The 25,366-nt window shown below is 46.0% G+C and overlaps 1 protein-coding gene across 4 annotated transcripts; it reads left to right on the top strand.

Moving 5' to 3' along the window:
* The first annotated feature begins 790 nt into the window (after nt 1-790).
* fam49al (family with sequence similarity 49 member A, like) lies at nt 791-17,278 on the top strand. 4 transcript variants are annotated; one of them, XM_056583113.1, is made up of 11 exons: nt 791-882; nt 5,611-5,690; nt 8,761-8,882; nt 9,755-9,860; nt 11,981-12,117; nt 12,532-12,609; nt 12,782-12,898; nt 13,384-13,463; nt 13,888-14,014; nt 14,212-14,282; nt 14,725-17,278. In XM_056583113.1, exons 2-11 carry the CDS (start codon nt 5,621-5,623, stop codon nt 14,786-14,788), a joined length of 972 nt encoding a protein of 323 aa, XP_056439088.1. In that variant the 5' UTR covers nt 791-882; nt 5,611-5,620; the 3' UTR covers nt 14,789-17,278. The 4 variants fall into 4 exon arrangements, with proteins under 4 accessions (XP_056439088.1, XP_056439087.1, XP_056439085.1 ...); XM_056583112.1 differs by lacking the exon at nt 791-882 and adding an exon at nt 2,689-2,783; XM_056583110.1 differs by lacking the exons at nt 791-882; nt 5,611-5,690 and adding exons at nt 2,689-2,783; nt 6,453-6,534 and having other exon boundaries at nt 14,725-17,276.
* The last annotated feature ends 8,088 nt before the right edge of the window (nt 17,279-25,366 follow it).

Genomic DNA, 25,366 nt, shown 5'->3' with positions numbered 1-25,366 from the left:
GCTCTCATATATCACAATGTTAGATAGATGTATTAAGTGACGACAATATCTATCTCTCACCCCCTGCCCTGAAACGGTATCGTCAGGATACACTTCTATTCCATTCCATTATACACAACCAACTCAAACACAGAGACTCACAAGGAGGCTGTGTTTCGATGTCAATTGTATTTTTACAATGGTTCTTCCCCTCTATATCCCTCTCTTTCTGTCTCTTTCTGTCTCTCCCCCCCCCCCCCCCTACCAAGCAGTGAAGCAAGCGCAGCAGGTCTAGCGTACACTATTGCACCAGTACCGTCAGTACCGTTGCACACAACTAGTAGTGAGCAGGCAGACCCGTAGAGAAGACACACAGGGCCCTGCCACACGTTCAAGGTGAAGCCGACGTCCAGAAGGTTTGCTAGGGAGCGGGAAGCTGCACGCTCTGCACGCTTCTATCTTTTCCGTTCTGGTGTAAGCGTTTGGTTTTTTGTACCCCACTCGACTCACTGACCCCCTTCCCCCCTAAAACCCCCCTCTTCACCCACCCACACGCTGCCTGGCCCCCCACCCACCCAACATCCGCCAACCGTCTTGCAGCTCAACTTGACTGGCAGGTTGACAGGTAGTTCCCGCCCCTCCAGAGTGCATCATGTTGGAATTTATGCAAAAACTAACCTTCTCCTCTCTCTCTCTCTCTCCCCCTCTCCCCCTCTCCCCTCTCTCTCTCTCTCTCTCTCTCTCTCTCTCTCTCTCTCTCTCTCTCTCTCTCTCTCTCTCTCTCTCTCTCTCTCTCTCTCTCTCTCAGGTGGCTGTGTGCTGATGCTGTAGCCAGTGTGCGGAGGTGACAAAGCCCCTGGTTGATGCAGTGAAGTGTTCTGCAGGGACAGTACCCGAGCAAAGGTAGGAACCAACACCCAACTGAACAAACAGGTCAATAACAAATCACAGAGGAGGAACGGATGCAAGGGAGAGAGAGAGAGAGAGAGAGAGAGAGAGAGAGAGAGAGAGAGAGAGAGAGAGAGAGAGAGAGAGAGAGAGAGAGAGAGAGAGAGAGAGATGGATGGATGAAGAGAGAGAGAGAGCAAGTAAAATAAGAAAGGAGGAAGGGGGAAAGTGAGTTTTGGGAAGGAAACCAAATCACTTTACGGAATTTCTGCATCCAAAATAGTCTAATACGAAGCAAGCAGAGAAAATCCAGCCCCACTATTTTCACACTCTGTGCGTTTTTGCTCCATTAGAACAATTATATTTTTTACCTACAACATACTACTCATAGACCGACTTTAGGATAAAAGTAAGAGGTAGAGTGAGAGAGAAAATGTGAGAAAGAGAGTGGGAGAACAGCAGCACACATAAAAAACAATGACGTAGGTGTTGGGTATTTACACGCGTGGGCTATCGGCTGAATGGGAACAAGGTGAAACAGGTTGCCACTGTCGTCACGTTGGCGTCATTCTAGCTGTTACTGTCGTTCAGTCGGATGACTGCTGTAGCGAAGCCCCTGGGTGTAGACCAGCCAGACCTTGTTATAAAGTACCAGCTCAGTGTCTCTTCTGGGGGGCCCAGAGCCGGCCAGGGATCTCTCACGAAGACTTGGGCCTCAAGTCCATGACCACGCTCTCGAAGCATGGGGACCTGGCTGTCACCTTCAGGGAGTCTGAAAGAGACTCTTGAGAGCCTCTCTCTCTCTCTCTCTCTCTCTCTCTCTCTCTCTCTCTCTCTCTCTCTCTCTCTCTCTCTCTCTCTCTCTCTCTCTCTCTCTCTCTCTCTCTCTCTCTCTCTCTCTCTCTCTCTCCAGCTCTTTCTCTCTCTCCGACTCTGGGTGGAAACAGAGAAGTGCTGTGTTTTCCACAGGCCGCCACATTTTGTAAGAAATCGCTCTTTCCCGTTGACTGACTTGCCAAACGGCACTGATGCCACTATTGTGAGGGTGCACAACTGTGTGTGTGTGTGTGTGTGTGTGTGTGTACGGGTGGAGATCTCCAGACCTGAGGAGCCGCCTTTGACTGGAGGTGGCCCCTGGGGGCAGAGAGAGAGAGAGAGAGAGAGAGAGAGAGAGAGAGAGAGAGAGAGAGAGAGAGAGATGATGGTGAAATAGGGACGTGAGAGAAAAAGAGGGACACAGCTAGCAGGGACATAGCTCGTAGCAGCTAGCTGCAGAGTTAGTCATATAACGTGAGAGGGAGGGGAGAGAGAATTAATAGGGACGAGAGTAGATTGGGCCTATCTCTCTCTGAATAAAGCCCACACAGAAAAGACGAGATGTAAATAACTAAACAAAGAGCAAACGTGTAGAAATGTGAACTGATGCCGTAAGCTTGTGCTAATAGAGGCTGAGCTGCGCTATGAATGCACAAACACCCCCAGGGCGAGAGAGTGAGAAAGAGAGAGAGAGCAAAAAACACACAACAAAACCACAGAAAATAGAGAAACGCACCCTACAGCGTCTGAAACGCAGTGCAAAAGTCCAGCTTCTTTAAATAGAAGCAGAGAAACGAGAAGTGGGAAGAGTACGAGCAAAGAGGGAACAGAGACAGAGAGAGAGGACGTAGATGGCGAGAGAGAGCGAGGGAGAGAGAGCGAGAGAGAGAGAGAGAGAGAGAGAGAGAGAGAGAGAGAGAGAGAGAGAGAGAGAGAGAGAGAGAGAGAGAGAGAGAGAGACAACACGCGTTGCCCGGAAACTCACACTCTATGAAGTGGAGCAAGCCGAGGCACAAACATTACTGTAGCTGCAGCACCACTCCCCATCCTCAGCACACATCACCCACAGAGAGAGAGCCAGAGACAAGGAGAGGAGGAAGGTAAGGATATAAGAGGCAGGTTTCAAGGGAAGGCAGATGAGAGGAGGTCTGTGATGCTGGAGCAGTGCTTGAGCAGGTGTGGGAGTTGGTCATTGACAGACCCCCTGTTCTTTGAAGAGGGGCTGAGTTTCAGTTACTTATGTGCGGGGTTGAAAAGCAATGTTTTCCTTTGATTTCGTAGTGGTGAAGTCGGTCCGGTATTCTTACTGTGGCCATGGCTATTTTCTTTTGATAATAAACTTGAATTATAGGATTTCAGATGGTAGAGATCGCAGGTACTTAGCTATTGTGAGGATTTGTATCAGTGTGTGTGTGTGTGTGTGTGTGTGTGTGTGTGTGTGTGTGTGTGTGTGTGTGTGTGTGTGTGTGTGTGTATGTGTGTGTGTGTGTGTGTGTGTGTGTGTGTGTGTGTGTGTGTGTGTGTATGTGAACATAATGGTGGTTGGGTGTTTTTCTCCACCTTCTCTACTGAGAAAGGGAATGAAGAGAGTGAGAGAGAGACAGAGACAGAGAGAGAGCGATGATATTACCAGGCCGACAGTATCCTGGCAACCATCAGTGCAGCACTGCTCTTGAGATGGACTTCATATTACTTCAGTCCTTGTGTGTACGTGTGTGTGTGTTTGTGTGTGCGTGTGCATGTATGTGTTTGTGTGTATGGACCTCAATACATGGGCTACACACAGAACCACAACCACGCACACGCACACGCACACACGCACACACAAACACGCACACACGCACACACGTACACACACACACACACACACACACACACACACACACACACACACACACACACACACACACACACACACACACACACACACACACACACTATGTGTGTTCAGCATTTTACCATAGGCTGAATGTAAATCTCTGTCCAACTGCCTTTGAAATCACCTTGTCACCCTCGTTTTTTCAAATATTCATGGGATCAACTCAGACTCATACGGACGACCAGATGGTCAGCAGAAGATGTGAACTCAAGAAAGGGTGTATCGTATGCTGCTTCCACCCTGCTCTCTGCGCTACAGCTGTGACTCAGCAAGTAGATTGACTCCCCTCTCACAAAGTCCTTTCTTCTTTCAAATTGAACGACAATATTTAAAATATATATACTTTCTATTGGGCTCAACAGCATATAAATACAAAAGAGGCCCCCCAATAGGGTTAGGGTTAGGGTTAATTCCCTTTTTTTTCTCTCTCTCTCTTGAAATCAGTGCTGCATTGCAACACACAATCTTGCTGAGTAACCGAAAAAGGTTTTTGTGTGTGTTTGTTTTTTAAATTCTAGCGGAATGTAGCATCTCGTAAACATGCTAATGCTAGCCATAAATCACCGGCTGCACGGGGAAATTGATAGGCCCCCGGCTGCTTGCTTACAGAGCACATAAATGTAAAGGATACCAGGGAGGAGGAAGTCAACTGGCCGTCACTGGCAGAGAACATAAGGAAAAGGGCACTTTCATTGCAAGGAGACACAAAGACTCTTCGAGGATACCTACTTTATTATGGACTCCCTTTTATGGAAGGCTCCACTTTGAAATCCATCGTCGTTTATGGCTCTGGCTTGACACTAGCTGATATGCGAGGTTGACTACTGGAGTCCTTTTTTTCCAGCTATCCGTCTTTCTTTCTGGGGACGAGGCTCTGTAAGGGTCCATACATTTGAACAAGGCTCAGCCTGGGGTTCCACAAGCTGTGATCTAATAACGCTGTTCTCTCCATGGCTTTCACATACTTTTGCCATGCTAACCCCGGTGGGAAATGGCATAATGTCCGTCTCGAAGCGTGCCTGTATCGGGCGGCCGCGATTCTATGGAGAGCATTAGCAGGGAGCCATTCATATGTGGCAGGATGTTATTAGGTTAGCAAAGTAACGTAAATGGATCAAAACCGCTACTTAGCTCCGTAGTGACTTCTAACCAGCCAGCGAAAATAATTCACTGCTGTATTTACAGCGTTCCTAATTTAATCCTAATCTAATCTGATATATCGTTGCTCCGTAAATAAAATGCACATCACTGTCAGAGGCGGCCATTTATGAGTGCATGCGTTTGGTTTAAGATGTAGAGAAATAAGGCGAAAGGCTGGAGTTATGCAGCACAGAGTAGTGAAAAAAAGGACCAGGTCTATTCCAAACAGTCTGCTGACATGGTGACCCCTTCTAACCAGAGTTTGGCCACAGGAAAAATACCTTGTCCCCCCCACAGACCCTTGAATAAAGGTCACCTCTATAGAAAGTGGTTATTTTAGTATTTCATTCAGTTTATCAATACACTCAAGCTAGGGAAGGCGATTTATTCTGGAAGCATTTATTTTATCCGATTTATTATTGGATAGCGTAGCTATCTGTCTACCTAACCACACGGCTAACCTGCTCACACATCTAGCTTACTTTGGCCGGGTTCTCCAAATGGCAAACACTAGCTCTCAGTGTTTTATTAGCCCTGGAAAGCTAACATTACAGATTGTGATTTGTCTCCAGAAATACCTGCTTTGGCCAATTCTTGCATTTACAGTATCCCATGTTTACTCAAAGTACCTCATGTTCGGAGTGACATGTTTGGGGTGACCCGTCGTAGAATCCAGTTATCGTAGTACCTACCAGAGCCGGTCACTACGCTCAGTACTTAGGGTTAGGGTGGTTGCTTGCTGGAAACATTTCCCTCCAACCGGGTTCCCAGCTCAGTTTGTGGGGTCGGAGAGTGACGTATGCATCAGGATATATCTGTGGAAGAAGCATATGGTTAGAAGAGGCGCTCCTGTGTGGTTCATCCGGGTTCTATGTACTGTATGCCTTTTGTTGTCTTCTCCCATCCAGGTTGCCAGCCATGGGGAACCTCATTAAGGTCCTTGGCAAGGATTTAGAGAACTGTCCGCATTTTTTCCTGGACTTTGAAAGTAAGTGCTCACTGGGTCGTTGTCTGTTTGGTGTTTCTGTCAGTGTGTGTGTGTGTGTGTGTGTGTGTGTGATATTTATGTATGTTTGTGTATGTGTGTATGAGTTTGTGTGTGTTTTTGTGTATGTATGTGTGTATGACGTGGGCTGAAGGGGCAAGGGTTTGGAGGGAGAGATGTGTTTGATTGCGGGTTGTTGATTGGCTGACAGTCAGGAAGTGTTGTCGTGGCTTGTGGTGTGTCATCGTCAGAAACTTCTTTAGTCCCACTCTTTCAGCTGTGAAAAATACAAACCAAAAAATAATTATTAATGGGTGATTCGAATTGTATTCATCCTGCGTGGGCTTTAACACCCGTTAAAGTGGATGACAATTACCGCATTTCAACTCCCATTTAATGATCACGATTTCATCTTTCAAAACAAAGCTGGATAGTGTAAGAGTCGGATTAAAGAACCTCTGTGCTTGAATCGCCATGGGAACGTCACCCAGAACATACCTCGACCACGCCATCGTCATCATTGCACTCCCACCTCTCTCTCTCTCTCTCTCTTTCTCTTTCGAGTCCCCAGCCCAATACTTTCAGTCCTCACACACACACACACACACGCCCACATACACAAACACACCATGTGCCCACATACACAAGAACATGCACGCACACACCCACACAGAGAGACAGACACACAAAGATAGACAGACGGACCCTTACTCCCACCCCCGTCATCACCCAGAGTTGTATCCCTCCTCCCTCCTTCTGTTCCAGGGGGTCACCATGGGGAACGTCCTGAAAGTGCTGGCTTGCGCCGAACTTGAGCATGGCCCAATAGTTTTCCTAGACTTTGAACGTGAGACCATCCGCTTCTTATTTTGATTTTCTCTCATTCTTTAAGTTCTCCTTTCTCCTCTGTTTGCTCTTCCTTTGTTGTCGATTTTTCAGTTTCCGTCAGTGTCCCATCATCATTTTCTCTTCCCATCGAGACATCCATTGCTCATGTTGCTCTCGCTCACGCTCTTCCCCCCTTTGATTGTTTTCCTTCTGATTGGCGCCTGAGGGACTGGCATCTGAAAGGCTCGTCTCCTTCCTTTGTCATCGCCGCCGCCGACTCGTTGTCGGTTGCGGCGACAGTGCAAGGAGCGAGATGAAAAATAAACGTTTGAAATTGGAAAATAAATTAAATACACCCCTCTCCCCATACCCCCATAACAGTTTTAACATCAAAATAAATCATGGATATAACGACAATAGAAGCAAAAAGAAAATAAACCATTGCAACAATTAGGCCCCAATGAATGCCATGCCTTTGTGGCGTCTGTGATGTGTTGTACGTCTTGCTAAAGATGTCTACTGCCATCACTTTGGCTATTTCTTTCAAACCCGCTATCCAATCTCCCGGTGTGCCCTCTTCAACGGCTATGTGTGCGACATGTGTGTGTGTGTGTGTGTGTGCATTTGTGTGTGTTTGCTTCTCTGTGTTACGCGTGTGTGTGTCCCTCATCCTTTCCTATCCAACCCGGTCAGTGAGGCCGGGGCCTGCTTAACCCCAACACACCGTCTTTCTAATCCCTGCTGACCAATGAAACGGTGGCCTTCCCACCATGTGACTGATTGTATTTTTTGTGCCACCACAGCCGTGGGAGAAGTCATTTCACAGAAGAGGAGGAGGATGGGGGGGGGCGGGGGGGGGGGGGCCAAACCGGGCACTTTATCTTTGACATAATGGTTTGTCCTTCCCACACCTCAAAACGAAGAGGTCGGAAGCATTTATACTGAAGAGATGACAAGCTCTGACCCATTCACCTACTCCTCTGTGCCCATGCATGAATACTCCTCCGCCGCTAAGAGAGAAAAGATATTGCTCACCTCGGTCGCAGCGTACAGACCTTTGTCCAGAACGCTGTGAAACAGCCAACAGTCTGTCCGCACCAACCATTAACGGTGAAATTAGCTCACCGGAGCACTTTAATCCATAGGAGCTACATTTACATACTGAAATATCTTAATGCAGTGATAATGAGCATGGATGTTTTTAACGTAGCTTCTTTGTGGACATTTTTTGTCGGTTACCATGGTTACCTGCGATGCGGGGAAACAAACAGATCCTAATGGATAATTCACTTACTGCTGAAATGCCTGAGGGACACCATTAACAGAGGAAACAAACATAATACAGTAAATAAAAACACAGAGGAGCACACAATACCTCGACTAGGCAATACGACACCTCATTAACTGGGGTCATAAGTCTGTTCATATTCATATTGCCGGTAATGTTTTGAGCTTGATCAAATATTCACCATATGGCTTATTTTCTAATTGTTTACACATTTAATCAAAACAGACTAATCACAGACCGGTAAAATTGGATAGATCAAGTCAACAGGTCTCAAAGATTTAAGTGCAAATGAAGATTACATTGATAACACCAGTAATCTAGACAAAATCCTTATCTCTCCAACTGACAAAAACATGTTTAGCTCTCTGGTGTCTAGCTATCAAGTGCCAGATCCATCACTAGGCAATATCACTACGCGACCGAGTGTGCTTTTATTTTTTGTCTCTAATCTCCTCTGACTTTAATCTCTGAATCCGAGCAACAGTTTAAGGCCAGATCTGACCTCAGATGTGAACGGCCACCTAGTCTCAAATCAATTTACTTGATTGAGAATACCTCAATCCAATCTTATTTGATTATTTCAATTGAGACACTACTCTTGGCTTATTTTAAAAGTGTTTAAACACTAATAATTTGACATTTGACTCTTTCATTCTATTCACTCTCTCCTCCCCCCAAACCACCTCCTATCTCACTCTATTCCTTCCCATTATATCCTATACATTTTTGTTTACCTCTTGCCTTGCATCAATGTCTGGTTCCCTCTCCCCTCCCCCCCATCTTCCATCCTCCCCTTTCCCTCCCATTCAACCCCCCTCCCCCCCATCTTTACCTCCCCTCTCTTCCCTCCAATCCTCCTTCTTCCTTCTTCCCAATCCCTCTACCTTCCTTACTACTCCTCGACCTGCCAATCCCTCCCTGGTCTCTGCCTATCTTCCCCCTTCAACCCTGTCCCAGATGCCCAGCCCACGGAGGCAGAGACAGCTGTGTGGAACCAGGTCAGCGCTGTGCTGGAAGAGGCTCATGGGATACTGGCCGAGCTGCAGTCCTACAACGGAGCGGGCCAGGAGATACGAGAAGTGAGGACAGATTTGGCCCCCTGCCTTTTTTGGGGGTTTTCTTTTGTTGAGAAAACCTTTGAAATCGATGCACTGCAGCCAAATAAACCTCATGATGATCGACTTTATAATGCAGTTTTTCAAAGCTGCCTATCTCGACTTTTTGGTTAAACACATATCCTGGGAATTGTGACAAGAATGTATAAAGGAAAACATCGTTATGAATGCTGTTAAAAGCACCACAGCCAATAGTCAGACCTTGCATTTCAATTCACTCCTGCTGAATTGTAAATCATTCACAATGATTGTCAATGGGAGTCAGTGGCTTACAAAAGCAAACTTCCTCTTAGACTCCTCTCTTCCTTAATGAAAGAAGACACACGTCGTGTGGGTCAAACAAGCCTCTACAGTGTATCAACACTAACAGTTTACCAAGAAGCAGTGTTTCAGTTACCATGGAGGTGTAAGACAGTAAAGCTCTTTGTTCAGCTGCTTCCTCATAGCTATCAACTGCAAACACTAACACGTGTTACTGTGACATACTACTACCGTGATGTTTTGTTTTTATTATATTTGTACATTTTCCCTAGCTTGAGGTTATCTTCAATTGTCAACTATAGTTGAGACCCTGTGTGTTATCCTTTCTGCTTTGGTGAAAAAGTGTTGTGAGAGTGAAATCTAGCATGTACTATCAAACCTAAGACAAAACTTGTGCAAATCAATGTTCAATGGCGTAAACACAGTCTCACGCAGTGCAACAGAAAGTGTTGTTGCTGGAGAAGAAATTAAGAACCGGGAAAGCATTCCACAGCTTGTAGTATCAGACGGAAAAAAAATGGGTTTAATATTAATATTAGTTTAACGTGTGTTTGTGTGTGTCTGTGTTGCTGCAGGCCATCCAGAATCCAGGCGACTTGGCCCTCCAGGAGAAGGCCTGGAACGCAGTCTGCCCCCTGGTGGCTAAACTGAAGCGCTTCTACGAGTTCTCCCTAAGACTGGGTTAGTGAGCACGGTCACACACACACACACACACACACACACACACACACACACACACACACACACACACACACACACACACACACACACACACACACACACACACACACACACACACACACACACACACACACACACTTCCATTGTATGCACTGAGGGGTGAGGTTAGGAGAGATGAAAGTAGAGCAACAGAGAAATGAGGAGAGATGAGAGAAGAGAGTAGTTCTGCAACGGTTGCCGTGGTAACTCCGCAAGGAATGGTCTGAGTCAAGCAGTGTTCCATACCAGCATCGCCATCATCGGCTGAAAGAAAAATCGCAAACACACACATAAACACACTCACACACACACTCAACAACACACACACACACACACACACACACACACACACACACACACACACACACACACACACACACACACACACACACACCACATATATACACACACATACACACAGTCACACACACACTCCCCTCCTGAGTCCCCTGCAGCCTGACCTAGTAGGAAGGCAGTGGTTGCTATGGAAACAGGGAAACATGGTTGTGAGGCGGAGTGCGTATGGGCAGAGGAATCTGCCACCGCCTCTGCACAGGAAGCTGATAACAACCCCACCCCCGTCACCCCACCCAACACCACCACCACCACCCCACCTCACCTTACACTACCCCATCCAACACCAACACCACCCAATCCAGCACCACCCAAGCCACTGAACACGGGCACCAGCACACCGCGCCTCAGCATCCAGGGTAACAAGCAGGGGCCTTGCTAATAATTAATGCTAATGTATCTGTGATCTATCATTCATGTCTGCCCTAAACTCACTTTGTGCAGACGGTGCTTCGTCTTTGCTTTTTAACACACAGCGACACGAGAATGAGAAAGGATCAAACATCAAGGTTGAGCCTCATGTCGCACACATAGATCGGAGAATCACAATCGCACAAGCACACTCTCTCCTCTCCTCTCTGCCCATAAAGCTCCATCACATCCTCCCCAAACGGAGAGAAACCGATGCCAAGGGTTGTGTTTTTCCCCACACTAGTCAGGGCTGCCCTTTCCCGATAATGTGCATCCGTTTTGGGTGGGTGGTGCTGGCTGCCTGCTGAACCCAGAGGCGGCCGCAGCAGGAGGGGGGGGGGAGGAGGAGTGACGCCTGGACCTTTAGATGAAACGCGGCAGGGCTGTATTTATAGCAGGCCTCCATGCATATTGAATGAGGAGGAGAGGGGAGGCTCCCTCTCTCAAGGGGGCGGGCGGACAGGACCAACTGTCTACTGAGCAGGAGGCTGGGGTGTGTGTGTGTGTGTGTGTGTGTGTGTGTGTGTGTGTGTGTGTGTGTGTGTGTGTGTGTGTGTGCGTGCGTGTGTGTTTGGGGGTGTGTGTGTGTGTGAATGTGATGGACAGTCATAAAGAAGGATCCTGCTCTTACATTCTGCCCACTTAGCGTCTATATCATCGACCTTAGCCATCCCTTCCAGGAGGGATCCCTCTGTCAAGGCTTCTCCTTCTCCCACATGCCTCTGGGGAGTTTCTCCTCCTGGTCTTTTTGAGGGGTTAAGGGTTATTCCCAATCAGGAGATCTTTATTCTCCATGATTGGTCATTCTTTCTGCAGCGGGCCCACACAACAGCACAAATACATGACACACACGTTGTCCTTAAACAAAACAAATGCAAAAGTAAAGCAGAGCTTGAATACAAATACAGGATGTCCTAAATGAGGTCAGGTCGTGAAGCCCTTTGAGGATGTGTTAAAGGGCTGTATCAATGAACTCGGCCTGCAAAGTAACTCCTAAACCAGCAAAGTATTACAACCCATTGCCACATAAGCACTCCCAGACTGATAATACCAACTCCCACATGCCCCTGCTATCATTATTATTCTCATGTTGGGTGTCGTCTTTGCTGTCCAGACTTTGAACTGCACTGTGCAACATGTAAGTAAGTAAATAACTGAACAACTAATGTCATGTCTCTGCTCTCCTTTTTGTTTGTGTTTTCTCCTGTGTGCGTGTGTGTGTTCTTCTGTGTGTGTGTGTGTGTGTGTGTGTGTGTGTGTGTGTGTGTGTGTGTGTGTGTGTGTGTGTGTGTGTGTGTGTGTGTGTGTGTGTGTAGAGAACGCCCTACGGAGCCTGCTGGAGGCGCTCACGAGCCCCCCCTACGCCCCCATGCAGCACCTGGAGCGAGAGCAGGCCCTGGCCAAGCAGTTTGCTGAGATCCTGCACTTCACGCTCAGCTTTGATGAGTTAAAGGTGCGACACCAACCTGAGGAGAATCATTAACAGGAGCACTTAAAGGTGCTCTAGGAAACTTTCAAGAGCTATCATTTGAGAGCAGTCTGTAAGAAATGGCATAGCAAATGAGTGCTACTGCTATTAGCGAGTGAAATGCAATGTGAAAATACCTTTTTGAGACTTGACTGCGCTTGCATCTGTATGAGACAATTATGATTCAAGACTGCCCCCAGCTCATTTCTCACCAATCAGGGCACCGTTTCTATGTCAACCATTTTCTCAGTTGTGTAAAAATAAAAGTGAGTGATGAGACGTTTATTGAGCTGTATTTACAAAATCATTCTCTCTCTTTGCGACTCTCAAATCAGCACCTTTAAACCCACAGAGAATAGTGATGTTGACAGAGTTTCTTATATCTCCCCTGCTGTGTAGATGACAAACCCGGCCATACAGAATGACTTCAGCTACTACAGGAGGACTATCAGCAGGAACCGGCTCAACAACCAGCAGGTGAGCCCTCCAATCAGTCTTAAAGTGCATTTCTCTTTAATGGCCAATCTCTTTGATCAACGTCTGCCAAATTCCTTTAATCTGCGTTTGAAATATCCTTTTGAAAACATGCATGAGGATTTATTTTAACAAATCCCAAAAATATTTTGGGATAATGTTTTTCCATGGGCAGTTGGAAGCTGAGAATGAGGTGAACAACGAGATGGCCAATCGAATGTCTTTGTTCTACGCTGAGGCCACGCCCATGCTGAAGACTCTGAGCAACGCCACCACCAAGTTTGTTTCAGAGGTACGTTTGCCAAATAATGCACTGCAGCTGAAATAAGAGGATTAAAATAGCATTTACTTTCCATTCTTATTTAATCTTGACTTATATTTTATTGCAAACTTCCAATGTTTCTTCTAACTTTATTTTTCCACACGACACCTTGACAATATGCCTGACTTTAAAGTAACAGCTTTTAATTCATAAAAAATGTTGATCAAACAAACTTATTAACACATTAACAAAGTAAACATGTTGAAATAATATCATGACTTACAATTAACTGATGAGTTTCTAATATCTATAACAAGAAATAAGTATGTAACGCTTAATGCACTTTTCACAATAACGACTAAGCAAACTGAAATATATTATCCTAGTGAACTCTGTCTCCTCCTAGTGGCAGTTCCTTGACTAGTCTCCAATAGGCTACAATATGCAGTGTGTGATTCACCCTCAGTTCACCAATGTATCGATGATCACGTGTGCGGTGTGCTGTTACGTTCCAGAACAAGACCTTGCCAATAGAGGACACCACAGACTGCCTGAGCACCATGGCGTGCGTATGCCGGGTCATGCTGGAGACTCCGTGAGTTTCCACTGTCTTCTCCTTTTCCCCCATCTCTCTTTATGAAGTACAAAAGTACGAGTCCAATTCAAGGTCAATGAGCACTAATGAAAACCTTTGATACACTGAGGACATGGTAATGAGGAGCTAGCATGAATAAATCCAATCAGCGTGTGATCTTCATGCCTGGGCCTGAGCTTTATACTTAACGTTGTCTTGTGAGTTATGAAACCGCCATTGATTTGCAGCGCTTATTGCATTAAGAGCTTCAAAACCGCGGTCACATCTTTTTCTCAGACACTTTGGCGCTATTATCCCCCTCTCTCTCAAATCCAATTATAATCTCCTTTTGTCTATTATTTTCTCTCTCTCTCTCTCTCTCTCTCTCTCTCTCTCTCTCTCTCTCCCTCTCCCTCTCTCTCCCTCTCTCCCTCCCTCCCTCCAGTGAGTATCGCTGTCGCTTCACCAACACAGACACCATGCTCTTCTGTATGAGGGTGATGGTGGGAGTCATCATCCTCTACGACCACGTCCACCCCGTCGGGGCCTTCGCCAAGACCTCCAAAATTGACGTGAGTGACGAGGGACACATACACACAAACACACACATACACACACACACACAGTATGTGCGGTTGGATATGAGTGCCTGTATGTGTCTGCGTGTTTATGAGTGTGCATGCATGCACATGCATGTTTCTGCGTGAAGAGGTCTGAGGTGACTGACCTTCTCTGGGCCCCGGCATGTTGTCTGTCTGTGCCTCCTCAGATGAAGGGCTGCATCAAGGTGCTGAAAGAGCAGCCATCCAACAGCGTGGAGGGACTCCTGAACGCACTGAGGTGGGTGTGCATGCACCGCCACACACACTGAAGGACAGAGAGGCAGAGATGGACAGATATAGATGAAACGGAACACACACACACAGATGGACAGATATAGATGTGACTGAGACGGACCACACACACACACACACACACACACACACACACACACACACACACACACACACACACACACACACACACACACACACACACACACACACACACACACACACACACACACACACACACACACCATGAGAGAAAGTGAAAAAGACTGGCTTAGCTTGACAGAGAAAGAAAGACCCGAAAAGACTAGCACTAGAAATAGATATGGCAGTACTGGGACACATAGATGGGAGGAAGAGGAAATCCTCAAACAATTATTGAGATAAGTATCCATCCTCTTCATGACCTCCTATGCTTACCCTTCCTCTCTATCCTCCTCTTCCTCCCCCAGGTACACAACAAGACATCTAAACGATGACAGCACCTCCAAACAAATCAGGGCCCTCCTGCAATGAGTGATGGAGAGGAGGAGGAGGAGGAGGTGGAGGAGGAGGAGGGGTAACAGGAGGTGCAGAAGGAGAAGGAGCTAAGGCTAGCACCAATGGCTGACACCCTGATTGTTTACAGCAAAAAGGAAGGAGGAAAAAAATATCTAAATGATCCCCAGGTTGAAAAAAATAGTTAATACAGACCTGATGATAAAAGGAGGAAAAGGAAATAATTATATATATTTATTGTCAGCTGTCCATCATTCTGTCTCTCATTTTGTAAAACAGAAAACGCCAGAAAAGAAAAACTATAAATATATATTAGAAAAGTGCAAGGCAGGGGAACACGCAAGATGAAAATAGGTAGGATCTAAGAATGAAAAGGAAGCTATACTGCAACATGTAAAATATAATGAAAAGGTCAGAGTCACAGACAAACTACACTTTACATATTTTTAAAAACAATAAAACGGTCATATTGCAATGGTAGTCCGAGGAGTATTTTTGCACAGTTGAAAACAAAACCACAAAACAAAACCCACGAGATATTGAGGTCGGGCGAGCATTCCGAACTTTTTGCCTTGCCCGCTTCCCTCAACGAGTGGGCCACGAACGGCAGGTTTGGAACGCAGCCACAGTCTCCCCTCTCGTCCGTCTCCTCCCCGTCTCTCTTGATCTCCCTCGGTCTTCAGAGCTCATCCAGGTGAACGTGAAAGCAATGTGAAGGACGATGTCCGGAGATGTGCTTCCACCGGCCGTCATCTTATATCTTCGTACAACCAACAAAAGGTTAACAAAATCCTTGACGGTACGGAGAGGGCGAGAAAAAGCGTACTACTTTTTATTTTCAAAACGCATCTTGTTTTCCATGCACAGCGCCTCTTCCTCGTCGTGTCTCTCGCTTGTTTCGTGGCCCGGGAAGAAGCAGTTAGCCGCGTGGTCCATTGCTCTATCGCTATACCTAAAGCTATCTAGTGCTAAACATCACCGGAAGTCGTTCTTGGGCTCTGTTACCTTGAATCATCATTCTCTCGCTCTCTTCCCATGGTGCTATGGTGGTTAATGCCCATTAATAATAGCTCATCAGAAATCGTTTGGCGTTAATAGCAGTGAGAGGCAATTTCATCCATCTGTGCTGATTTATTGAATGTGGGGAAATCACTTGTCTGCATAAGTGGCTGTCAGTGTCACACTCCCTTTTGGCTTTTAGTGCGTTCTGGGATTTCAGGGCAGACATGCTAATACTATTCACCCTGTTACCCTCTTTGGCGGTGACTAGGCCTACTACTCAACATGTCCATTTGGAGTTGCGTTTCGATCCCTGGATGCTGATTTACCCGTCCCTCGAAGCCATCAAGGCCAAAACAAGGCCTGCATGATGGCGTACAGATCTCCCTTGAGTCAGTAGTTGGAATGAGGGAAATTTAAAGTTCGGCTTCTTGGCTGAATTAGAAAGCCCATTGAGATGGCGAGAATCGATATGCTGAGGACCAATCAGCAAGAACCGGCCTGTGAGCCAATCGGAACACAGCGTCAGTAATTAAGAGACGGGGGGACAACCAGACCTTAGCGGGGACAGCAGAGAATGTTGCACTGGGACAAACCAACAGCACCCACACTAGGCCTACTTCATGCGGTGCCAAAGCGGATTCGTCAACACTCTGACATGCCCGGGGAGTGAAGGGTGGGGGTGGTCAGGATAAATAAAAACCGCTGACACACGCAATGTCTCACGAACGCACGCACGCAAACAAAGGAGAGATGGCTGCGTTGGAGAACAGAGAGGTGCTTCCGTCAGACATTACTAGTCACACCCGACAGGAGAGGGGGCGATTGTCCACAAGTAAAACAAAAAACAAACTAAAAGATTGTTTTCACACAAGGTTGATGAAGAATTAAGAAAAGTGATTGAATAAATGTTTATTTAAAAAGCTAATGAAAAAAAAAAGTTTCAGAGAAAAATTTAAAACAAGTGCTGTACTTTGGATGTCTATAGCCCTTAGTCTGACTTCATTTGATCTTGAAATATATTTTCTATACAGGGGTATGTGCACAAGCATATTCTGTATAAATATATAGATGGCATGTTGTAAAAGTTCTGACAAAATGTGTAAATAAGGTGTTTTTATTCATTTTTAATTGTTCAGTGACGCTGAAATTGGGTATGTGTTGTCTCTCAGAAAATCCCATGCGTTTGGCTTGGACCACCATCAGATTTGCCATAGTTTTTGGTTTCAGAATTCCAATGTAATAATGGTCAATGGAATTGCAGGGGGGAGGGGGGGGGCAGTCCATTTGCTTGTTATTTTGTACATTTTGTGCAACAATAAACTTGTCATTTATTACATTCAACCAATGATGTTGTCCTGTTTTTGCTACAGCAATAAGAGCTGTAGTAGCATAGCAATATGATATATGCATTGTTCCGTCCACACCAACAGCACGATGAAGGAGTGTCAGAGAATATAATGGAATCATTGGAAACAGGTGGTTTCCTTTTTAGAATGTATGATTCTTTAAAATTCATAATAAACCAGGATACATGCCCTTATACCACCAATTTCACCAATGGGAGGGATACTATGAACAGAACCTAGATGTAACAGGGTAGATCTGGACCCGGGTAGATTCTGGAGAGTAGGAATCAAAACATCTGCCACACATACTATGAAGGATTTTGACATCCAAGTAGGCAATTATGTAATCAAAGGACCATAGCATCATAAAGATGGCAGTTTAGGAATGTCTAAATATTATGTTACTCCTACAAATAACATACAAAATGATATTTAGGGACACCACAACATATGTTGATGCAGTGAAGGCCAGGTCTTACAGGAATTGGGGCCATTGTATAACAATTGCAGCTGAAGCACGAATGACATTGTGCAAACTTATGCTACCTTCTAAAATTTCTGTTCAAGTAAATGGCTGTATAAACACATTTTAACTGATCCAAGCACATGGCACTGCAAGCCTTTCATGTTGGCCATGTTAATGCAATCGATAAATGTTGTTTCCATCTTTACCACAAGATGGAGCCAACAGATAAAGTTAAAATAATATGACCCCAGATGAACGCCAATTTGTAAAAATAATGGCCAATTGGAAGAGCCTTCCACTCCTCTAGCAACATATTAATAGTAATTAATAATCATTAGTAATTGTATTGGTAAACTGCTTCAATTATTGGTAATTGATATACAAATATATAAAGGCAAATCCAATGTCACCACTATAATGTAGCACTTTTTGAGTTGGTTTGGCATGGCAGATTTCAGTAGCACTTTAAGTGCAACACTGTAGCTGCAGCTCACAGTAATAAGCTATGTAAAGTAATCCATGTTAAGATAGTGTGTATGTTGAGGCGCTGGTCTTGGCGCTCTGGAAGAGTCAGGGAGTAGCAGGGGGGGGGGGGCACGCCGCCATGTAGGCCAGGGGGACACAGGAGAGTGTGAGCGGAGTTAAATGTGGAAAAGGAGAGCAGCAACAGGCCACGTGCTTCTCATATGCACCATCCTCTTATAAGGGTATCGCTCCCAGAGCCCATACACATATAATACTATCTATATTATATTATGCAAGCGACCAAGCCGTGATGTATAGGGAAGCACTTGCGTTAAACAATAACAGTGGCAGGGAGGGGACAACTTGTTTAGAAAGCAGCCAGATAAATCACAGAGAGAGATGGGAGCGAAGAAGTGGGAGAAGGAAGAAGCCTAGGTATGCACGCATCTGCATTCAATAACGCGTGTGTGTGTGTATGTAATAACTCTTCTATCCATCTATCTATATGGTATGACCTGAGCTATACAGAACCTCACAAGCAAAGTGTGTCGGGCTGTTTAGTGTTTCCCGTCCAAATGACAACACATTCAACTGGTATAAAGTGTTTTTTATTTTCCCGCTCACAACTGAATTTCCGTTCACCGCCTGGTTCCGTTCATCATGGACCCATGAAAGGTCTAATGACAAGGCGTGTTGGGCTCCCTGCTGAAGGAGTACCCAACCCCTACTCTCTCTTTAACGACCTGTATCTGTATTCACTGCAGAGGGCTGGGGTGAAAGGCCTTTCTAAATGACTTAAACATTAAACAGTGACAGTGGGGGCTGCAGGCAGGTGATATCCATAATTACACCACACAGCGAGTGTTTACCAAGCATTATAGTAAAGTCCAGGGGAGGGGAAGCTGTTGAACGATTAAAAGCTGTTAATAGTCAAAGCAGCTCCGCTCCTGTGGAATGTTTTACAAATAACCCCTGCTGGTATTGTCAGTTGTCAACTGTTTTTCGAGGAGTTCACCACGCACACACACGCAGAAATAACCGAAAGATGAACACACACACACACACACACACACACACACACACACACACACACACACACACACACACACACACACACACACACACACACACACACACACACACACACACACACACACACACACACAGAAAGAACCAACCCACACACACTTTTATCACAGGGTATGGCCAAACAAAACCGGTGCGATTAACTGCTAACTGCCCTCGAAGAGGCGGGAACATCTTATCAAAGACAAGCGCTTTGCCGCCATTTGCCAAACAATCCCGGGCTGGACGAGAAGTGAGCCAGCACAAACTCATTCATTCCTTCACATACTATATATACGAATGCAAATATTCCATCATATCAGCGGTCAGATTTACACTGCAATGCAAATCAGGACCACATTACCAACCGTCGCACATGTGTAGGGTATAATACACACACACACACACACACACACACACACACACACACACACACACACACACACACACACACACACACACACACACACACACACACACACACACACACACACACACACCACTGGAGTGGGGGTGTACGCCCGGACAATGAAGGAGTTGTATACCTGGTCCTCTCATTGGTTCAATCGTTCATTTAATTTCCTTTGTATTGTTATTTTAGGTGCTTTATGTATGGGGGGTCAGGAGGGCATACGGCATAAGGGAGGGAGAAGCATGGGTTATGACGCACCTCGTGGATAGAGGGGGCATGTACAGGACACGCACATAATAACAATACACACGTCATCGCAATATTTACAACGGAAATCTGTTGAGCTCAAAGGAGATGTGGATGGTATAGAAGAGAAGGGATGGCAACACAGGATGAGTCTAGATGTGCGTAACACAGAGGGTATCATTATCCTCTTCATCCTTATCCTCCCATGAGGGGTAAAGCCCATCTCTAGGGACCCCCCCCCCCAAGCCCACCAGTGAGGTGCACCTTGTTTGAGCAAAAGATTAATGGAAAAGTGTGTGTTTGACCGTACAGCCCCACTACAAAAAATTGGTGGGGTTGGTCGTGGGGGGGTAGGGTTAAACTGGGGAAAAGAAAGGAGCAAAGGATTGAGAGTGTGCACACTGAGAATATAAAAGGAACTTAATAAAGGAAAGAGTGGTGAAACACTTCCCGTGGAAAATGTGTTCATCTTGTGCTTGGTAGGCCTAAATGATTCAAGGTGCGCTGCAGATCCGAGCCTGTTACTAGCAGAAAAAAGAGAAAAAAATAAAGTTTCATTAGGTGAGCCGGGACGAGATTGGGGTGGATTCGGTTCCCATGTTATTATAGGTTACCCCCAACTTCTGTAGCTTGGATGTAAGCTGCAGAGCATATATGTTGAATGCAAAAACATTATCTTATGTTCGTAAATGTTATGCCTCACAAAGAAATGCATTCGATCGATTAGAGTAAAAAAAAAAAAGGAAATTCCCATTGATTCGTCATTGATCGTTTTTGTTTCTCGACAGAGTCTTGTACGTATATCACGCCCCTACGAAGCTCAATTTAAGTCAGCGTATATGACTTATAATAGAGATCTTGTTTGAAACCGAGCAGGACAATGTATTCGCGCAACAGCTGCTTGCCCTTGCAGACAAGATTTACAAGGTTACATAAGATGCTGAAAACATGAGTGAAACATGTGATTCCTTTCCCTCTCTCTTAAACACATACACACACACACGCTCTCTTGATCCCATCAGCCTTTCAGCTCCGTGGCGGGGAAGGAGTTAAATACTGCGGAGGGGGAGGACCCAAGGCCGGGTGTTATTTGCATATCGGGCGGGAAGCGCTGCCTCTTGTTGTCACTACCCAGACGAGACTCCGCCCCCTAAATGACCGCACTGGCGGGAAAAGCAGGCACCAGTGCAAAGCCACTTGGAGCTGCAAGAATAGCCGTGCACGCGCAGACACACACCCACACGAACAGTCTGTTACACACATAACTCGATCGCTCTTTCACTCATACCGAGCCATACAAACACACACTCTCCCGCGTTCTCTCTCTTACACTCATAATTTGCCACACACACACACACACACACACACACACACACACACACACACACACACACGTGCTTCTTTCTCTTCCACTGTATCTAAAAGACAGATACACTCATAAAGAGAATGCATGTTACACTTTGGAAAGACAAAAAGGGGAAGAGGAGGCAAAGAGAGGGAAGAAAGAGCAAACTAAATAGGAAATGTAAGAGAAACAGAGCAATCATTATCTCGACTGCCATCCAACACACACACAGTCAACTTACACACACAAACACACACATACTATATGTCGTGCAATGAAACAATAACATGTATTGTATGGCATTTACCAAGATAATATAGAGTGAACCCAAAAATATTCAGCCCTATTCTGAAACAATGCCTCCCAACAATGCTAGTACACTGTAGTCAAAGCTTTTACAATGTGCGTGCGCGTGTGTGTGTGTGTGTGTGTGTGTGTGTGTGTGTGTGTGTGTGTGTGTGTGTGTGTGTGTGTGTGTGTGTGTGTGTGTGTGTGTGTGTGTGTGTGTGTGTGTGTGTGTACCCTAATAAGCTGTGGCCTGGGAAACAGGTTCAGTGGGCTGTTGGAAAAACAGGAAGATATAGTCATGCTCTGAATCGGGGAGGAGTGTGTGCACGTGTGTATGTATGTGCATGTATGTGAGCCTGGGTGTGTGTGAGAGACAGAGAGTGGGGATGGGGGGCTGTACCGACCGGCCCCCGCATTACATAACATGGCAGGAAATATGCAGCAGGGAGAGAGAGGGAGAGGGGGAGAGAGGGAGAGAGGCCGAGGGAGCGAGAGGGAGAGATAGATGGAGGTCTATAAACAAGGACCCCTGTGTACACACCACACCTATGACAGCGCCCTAAAGGCCCTTCATATCAAATCAGCTCTCTTTCTCTCCCTCACTTTCTCTCTCGCGCACCAACTCACTCAGCCCACATCCTGCCATATCACTCACAAGGGGGACCGCAGGAGCCAGACAGAGCGAGAGAGAGAGAGCGATACAAAGACAGAGCGAGAGAGACACAAATACAGAGAAACAGAGAGATCGACTGCGTAGCGAAAGATAAACTCACTGAACCCAGGGCCCGTGGACTAAATAACACACACACCAATGTCGGGCATCAATAAGTGAGAGGCTGCTGATAGCAGCTAATGCAAGGCATCAAACACCAACACCAAGAGGAAATGTACCAGAGACTCACAGCTTCCTGAGTCAGACAACACAGCCCTGGCGTGTGTGTGTGTGTGCATGTGTGAGAGAAAGATTGAGATACAGTAACAGGGCCATTATCATTATTAAGCGAGATAGAGATTACACCTCACTATAGCTACCGTTGACAATTTAACGACAATCATGCAAATAAGAGACGCACACCCACACACACACACAATGTTGTTTCATGTGCTGGGTGTCACACCTGACAGTATTGTGTTTCCTTGGCCGCGTTGTCCAACGGTTTGCCTTTGCCATTGTTCCTCCTGCTTGTTTGAGCAGTAAGAAAAACCTAATCTCTGAATAAAGAAGATGGTGGGTGCCAGTTCACGGGCACGCCAGCCAGCCCTCGCCAACTGTGATCAACAAGCACACGACCAAACACAGGAATGATGAAGTATTTTCCCTCCCCTTTTTCCATGTGGGAGAAGGTTACAGTAACCGACATTGAAAGTTACACCCTGTTGGCTACTTAACACAACATGGTCCAAATTCTTCTATCTGTAAAAATATATATCGGCGTTGGCATCAACACGACTAGAATAGGACATGGGAACTTTTAGAGTATGACAAGACAGGCTACAGTTTCACTTACAACCCCAAATAAGAGAGCAGGGTACAACAGTGACGGCTCCTTACAGTTGCATTCATTTCCTACCCCTGATCTGTCCTCTACTCAGAAGTGTCTGATGATTAGTGGTCAGTGTATCTGCTCCTGAGTCACGCACTCACACCACGAGTGATGGACTGAATGAGTCATTTAATATCAAGTCAAATCTTAATCTCTTTTCCCTATTTGATGTCAACACACACACACACACACACACACACACACACTAATTGTGCAGTGTTGTCCTTATTCTTAATTCATTACTTTTACCGTTTGGGTCATGTGTTTAGGCAAAACTGTTCTTCCTAGGAGTTCTTGCTTAAATGACATTGTAATCGTCTAAAGTCTTCTCCAATGCCCACATGAGCAGAATCGATGCACAAACCAGCATCTAGGACCACATATACATATACTTACATTAAGTCTTTAAAAGTGTTCATTTTCCCCTTATGTGATTTTAAGAGGCAAGAGTCTAGGCTGGTGCTCCACATACGTCACATTTAAATACATACACAGAGGTAGGAACAAGCAGAAGCACAGTCGACAGAGGCTCACTATATTCCCCAGGCCATAGAATTTGTTAAATAATGCAGCCTGTGGATCACCCCACCGGGCCTCATGCCTTGGACTGTGTGTGCTCAGGACCAGAGCCCCAGCTAACACTAACACACACACAGGCGTTTATAAAGATACGGGTGTACTCTACCCATCTATCTATCCATCCATTGAGAGGTAAAGGGGGTTCAGACTGAGTCAATAATGAGGATGTTTGCGCATGAGGATACGAGCGCGTGTACTCTCAGAGTACACCCACGCATACTTCTCAGTCAGATAGCAACACAACAACAAAACTTCAGCTTAAGAGTCACCGAAGAGTGGTTTATATGGTGTGTGTGTGTGTGTGTGTGTGTGTGTGTGTTATGCCTTTTGTGAAGTCAAAGTTGGGGCCTCACGTTTCAAAAGGGAACTGGTCTGATTTGTCGCTTCCAACTGCCGCCTTTGTGAGGCTAATGAGTTCACTCGGTCTGCTCTGTGTGTGTGTGTGTGTGTGTGTGTGTGTGTGTGTGTGTGTGTGTGTGTGTGTGTGTGTGTGTGTGTGTGTGTGTGTGTGTGTGTGTGTGTGTGTGTGTGTGTGTGTGTGTGTGTGTGTGTGTGTGTGTGTGTGTGATCTAGCGCACAGCGCCGCCTAAATCGCTAATTAGCCTTGTGACCGTGTGAGCTGACCCACTTCTCTACCTTGCCGCCAGCTTGTGTGTGTGCGTACACGTGCACGTGCGTGTGCCTGTGTGTCTGTGTTACATATTTTTCTTAGGAAGATGATGCCTTGTCTTATGTCATTCTGTTGGGCATGTCCCCCCCCCCTTTAGCTCGGCATGTGTAGTGATTCAGGTGCTAGAGTCTAGCAGTGGTGCCAGGGAAAGCTAGCCCGGGTGCTCGGGGGATAAGCATTCCATGGTATTAGCACATACCAAACAGCATCTGAGAGCTACCCAGCCCCGAGTCAACACCAGGCCAAAGGCTGGAAGAGTGGGTGGGAGGGAGGCGAAAGGTTAGGTTTAGCCAGCCTTTAGCATTCATCTGTTCCACGAGATCGGAAATGTCTCTTCAACTTTGAGCCAAGGGGATAACAATCGTACAAAGAGGGATTATTTTAAATACAACTATTGAAAATAAAGGTGGAAAAATGAATTAAAGGTCTATACAAACAGTAGCAGAATGGGACATCTTTGAGGGAGGAAAGGAGGTACTACTGGCCTACAGTGTGACCTTTGCCATCCCCAACAGAATTAGGCAGAGAAGAGCTCGAGGCCTGACCTAGATCTGAATGAACAAATGTGGGGCACACACACACACACACACACACACACACACATCCCCCTGCCCACACGCACGTACATACAAAAAATTCATTCCCCACCCCAAGCGCAAACACACACACACTTCCTGCTATTATATGGTTGTATATATATTTAGAAAAGGTGGGCGTAGTCAAAACAACCACATGGCTTAAGTCCCATAGTCCTCCGCTGAGGGAGCATACTTAACGGTGGTAAACAACACTTTTGAAGAAAGAAACCAAGAGGCGAGGCTAAGAGAGAGAGAGAGAGGGAGGGAGTGTTGGCGGGAAAAGATCAGTCGAGAGTTAAAAGGCGTGTGTGGGCGTGTGAGACGCGTGGCACTCCTCCACCTTAACCACTTCCACCTTACGTCAAGTGCATGGGCCGATCTAGGCCAACGACTACTTCAGAACCCGGGACGGGGCGTGTACTCGTGTGTAGAACCACTTTCCAAACCAGGTACTCTATTTGTGGGTTTTTATCCTTTAGATATTTATTAAGCGACGACTACAATCATGAGCAAGTCGCAGCCCTTTGTGAAGCACCGGGGTGCAGAGCTGCCAAGTCCGCTCCAGGGCTCTGTACGAGACGAGAACACTT

The sequence above is a fragment of the Gadus chalcogrammus genome, chromosome 22 (assembly GCF_026213295.1).
Source record: "Gadus chalcogrammus isolate NIFS_2021 chromosome 22, NIFS_Gcha_1.0, whole genome shotgun sequence".
In the NCBI taxonomy this organism is placed as follows: domain Eukaryota; kingdom Metazoa; phylum Chordata; class Actinopteri; order Gadiformes; family Gadidae; genus Gadus; species Gadus chalcogrammus.
This window is presented reverse-complemented; position numbering and strand designations above follow the sequence as displayed.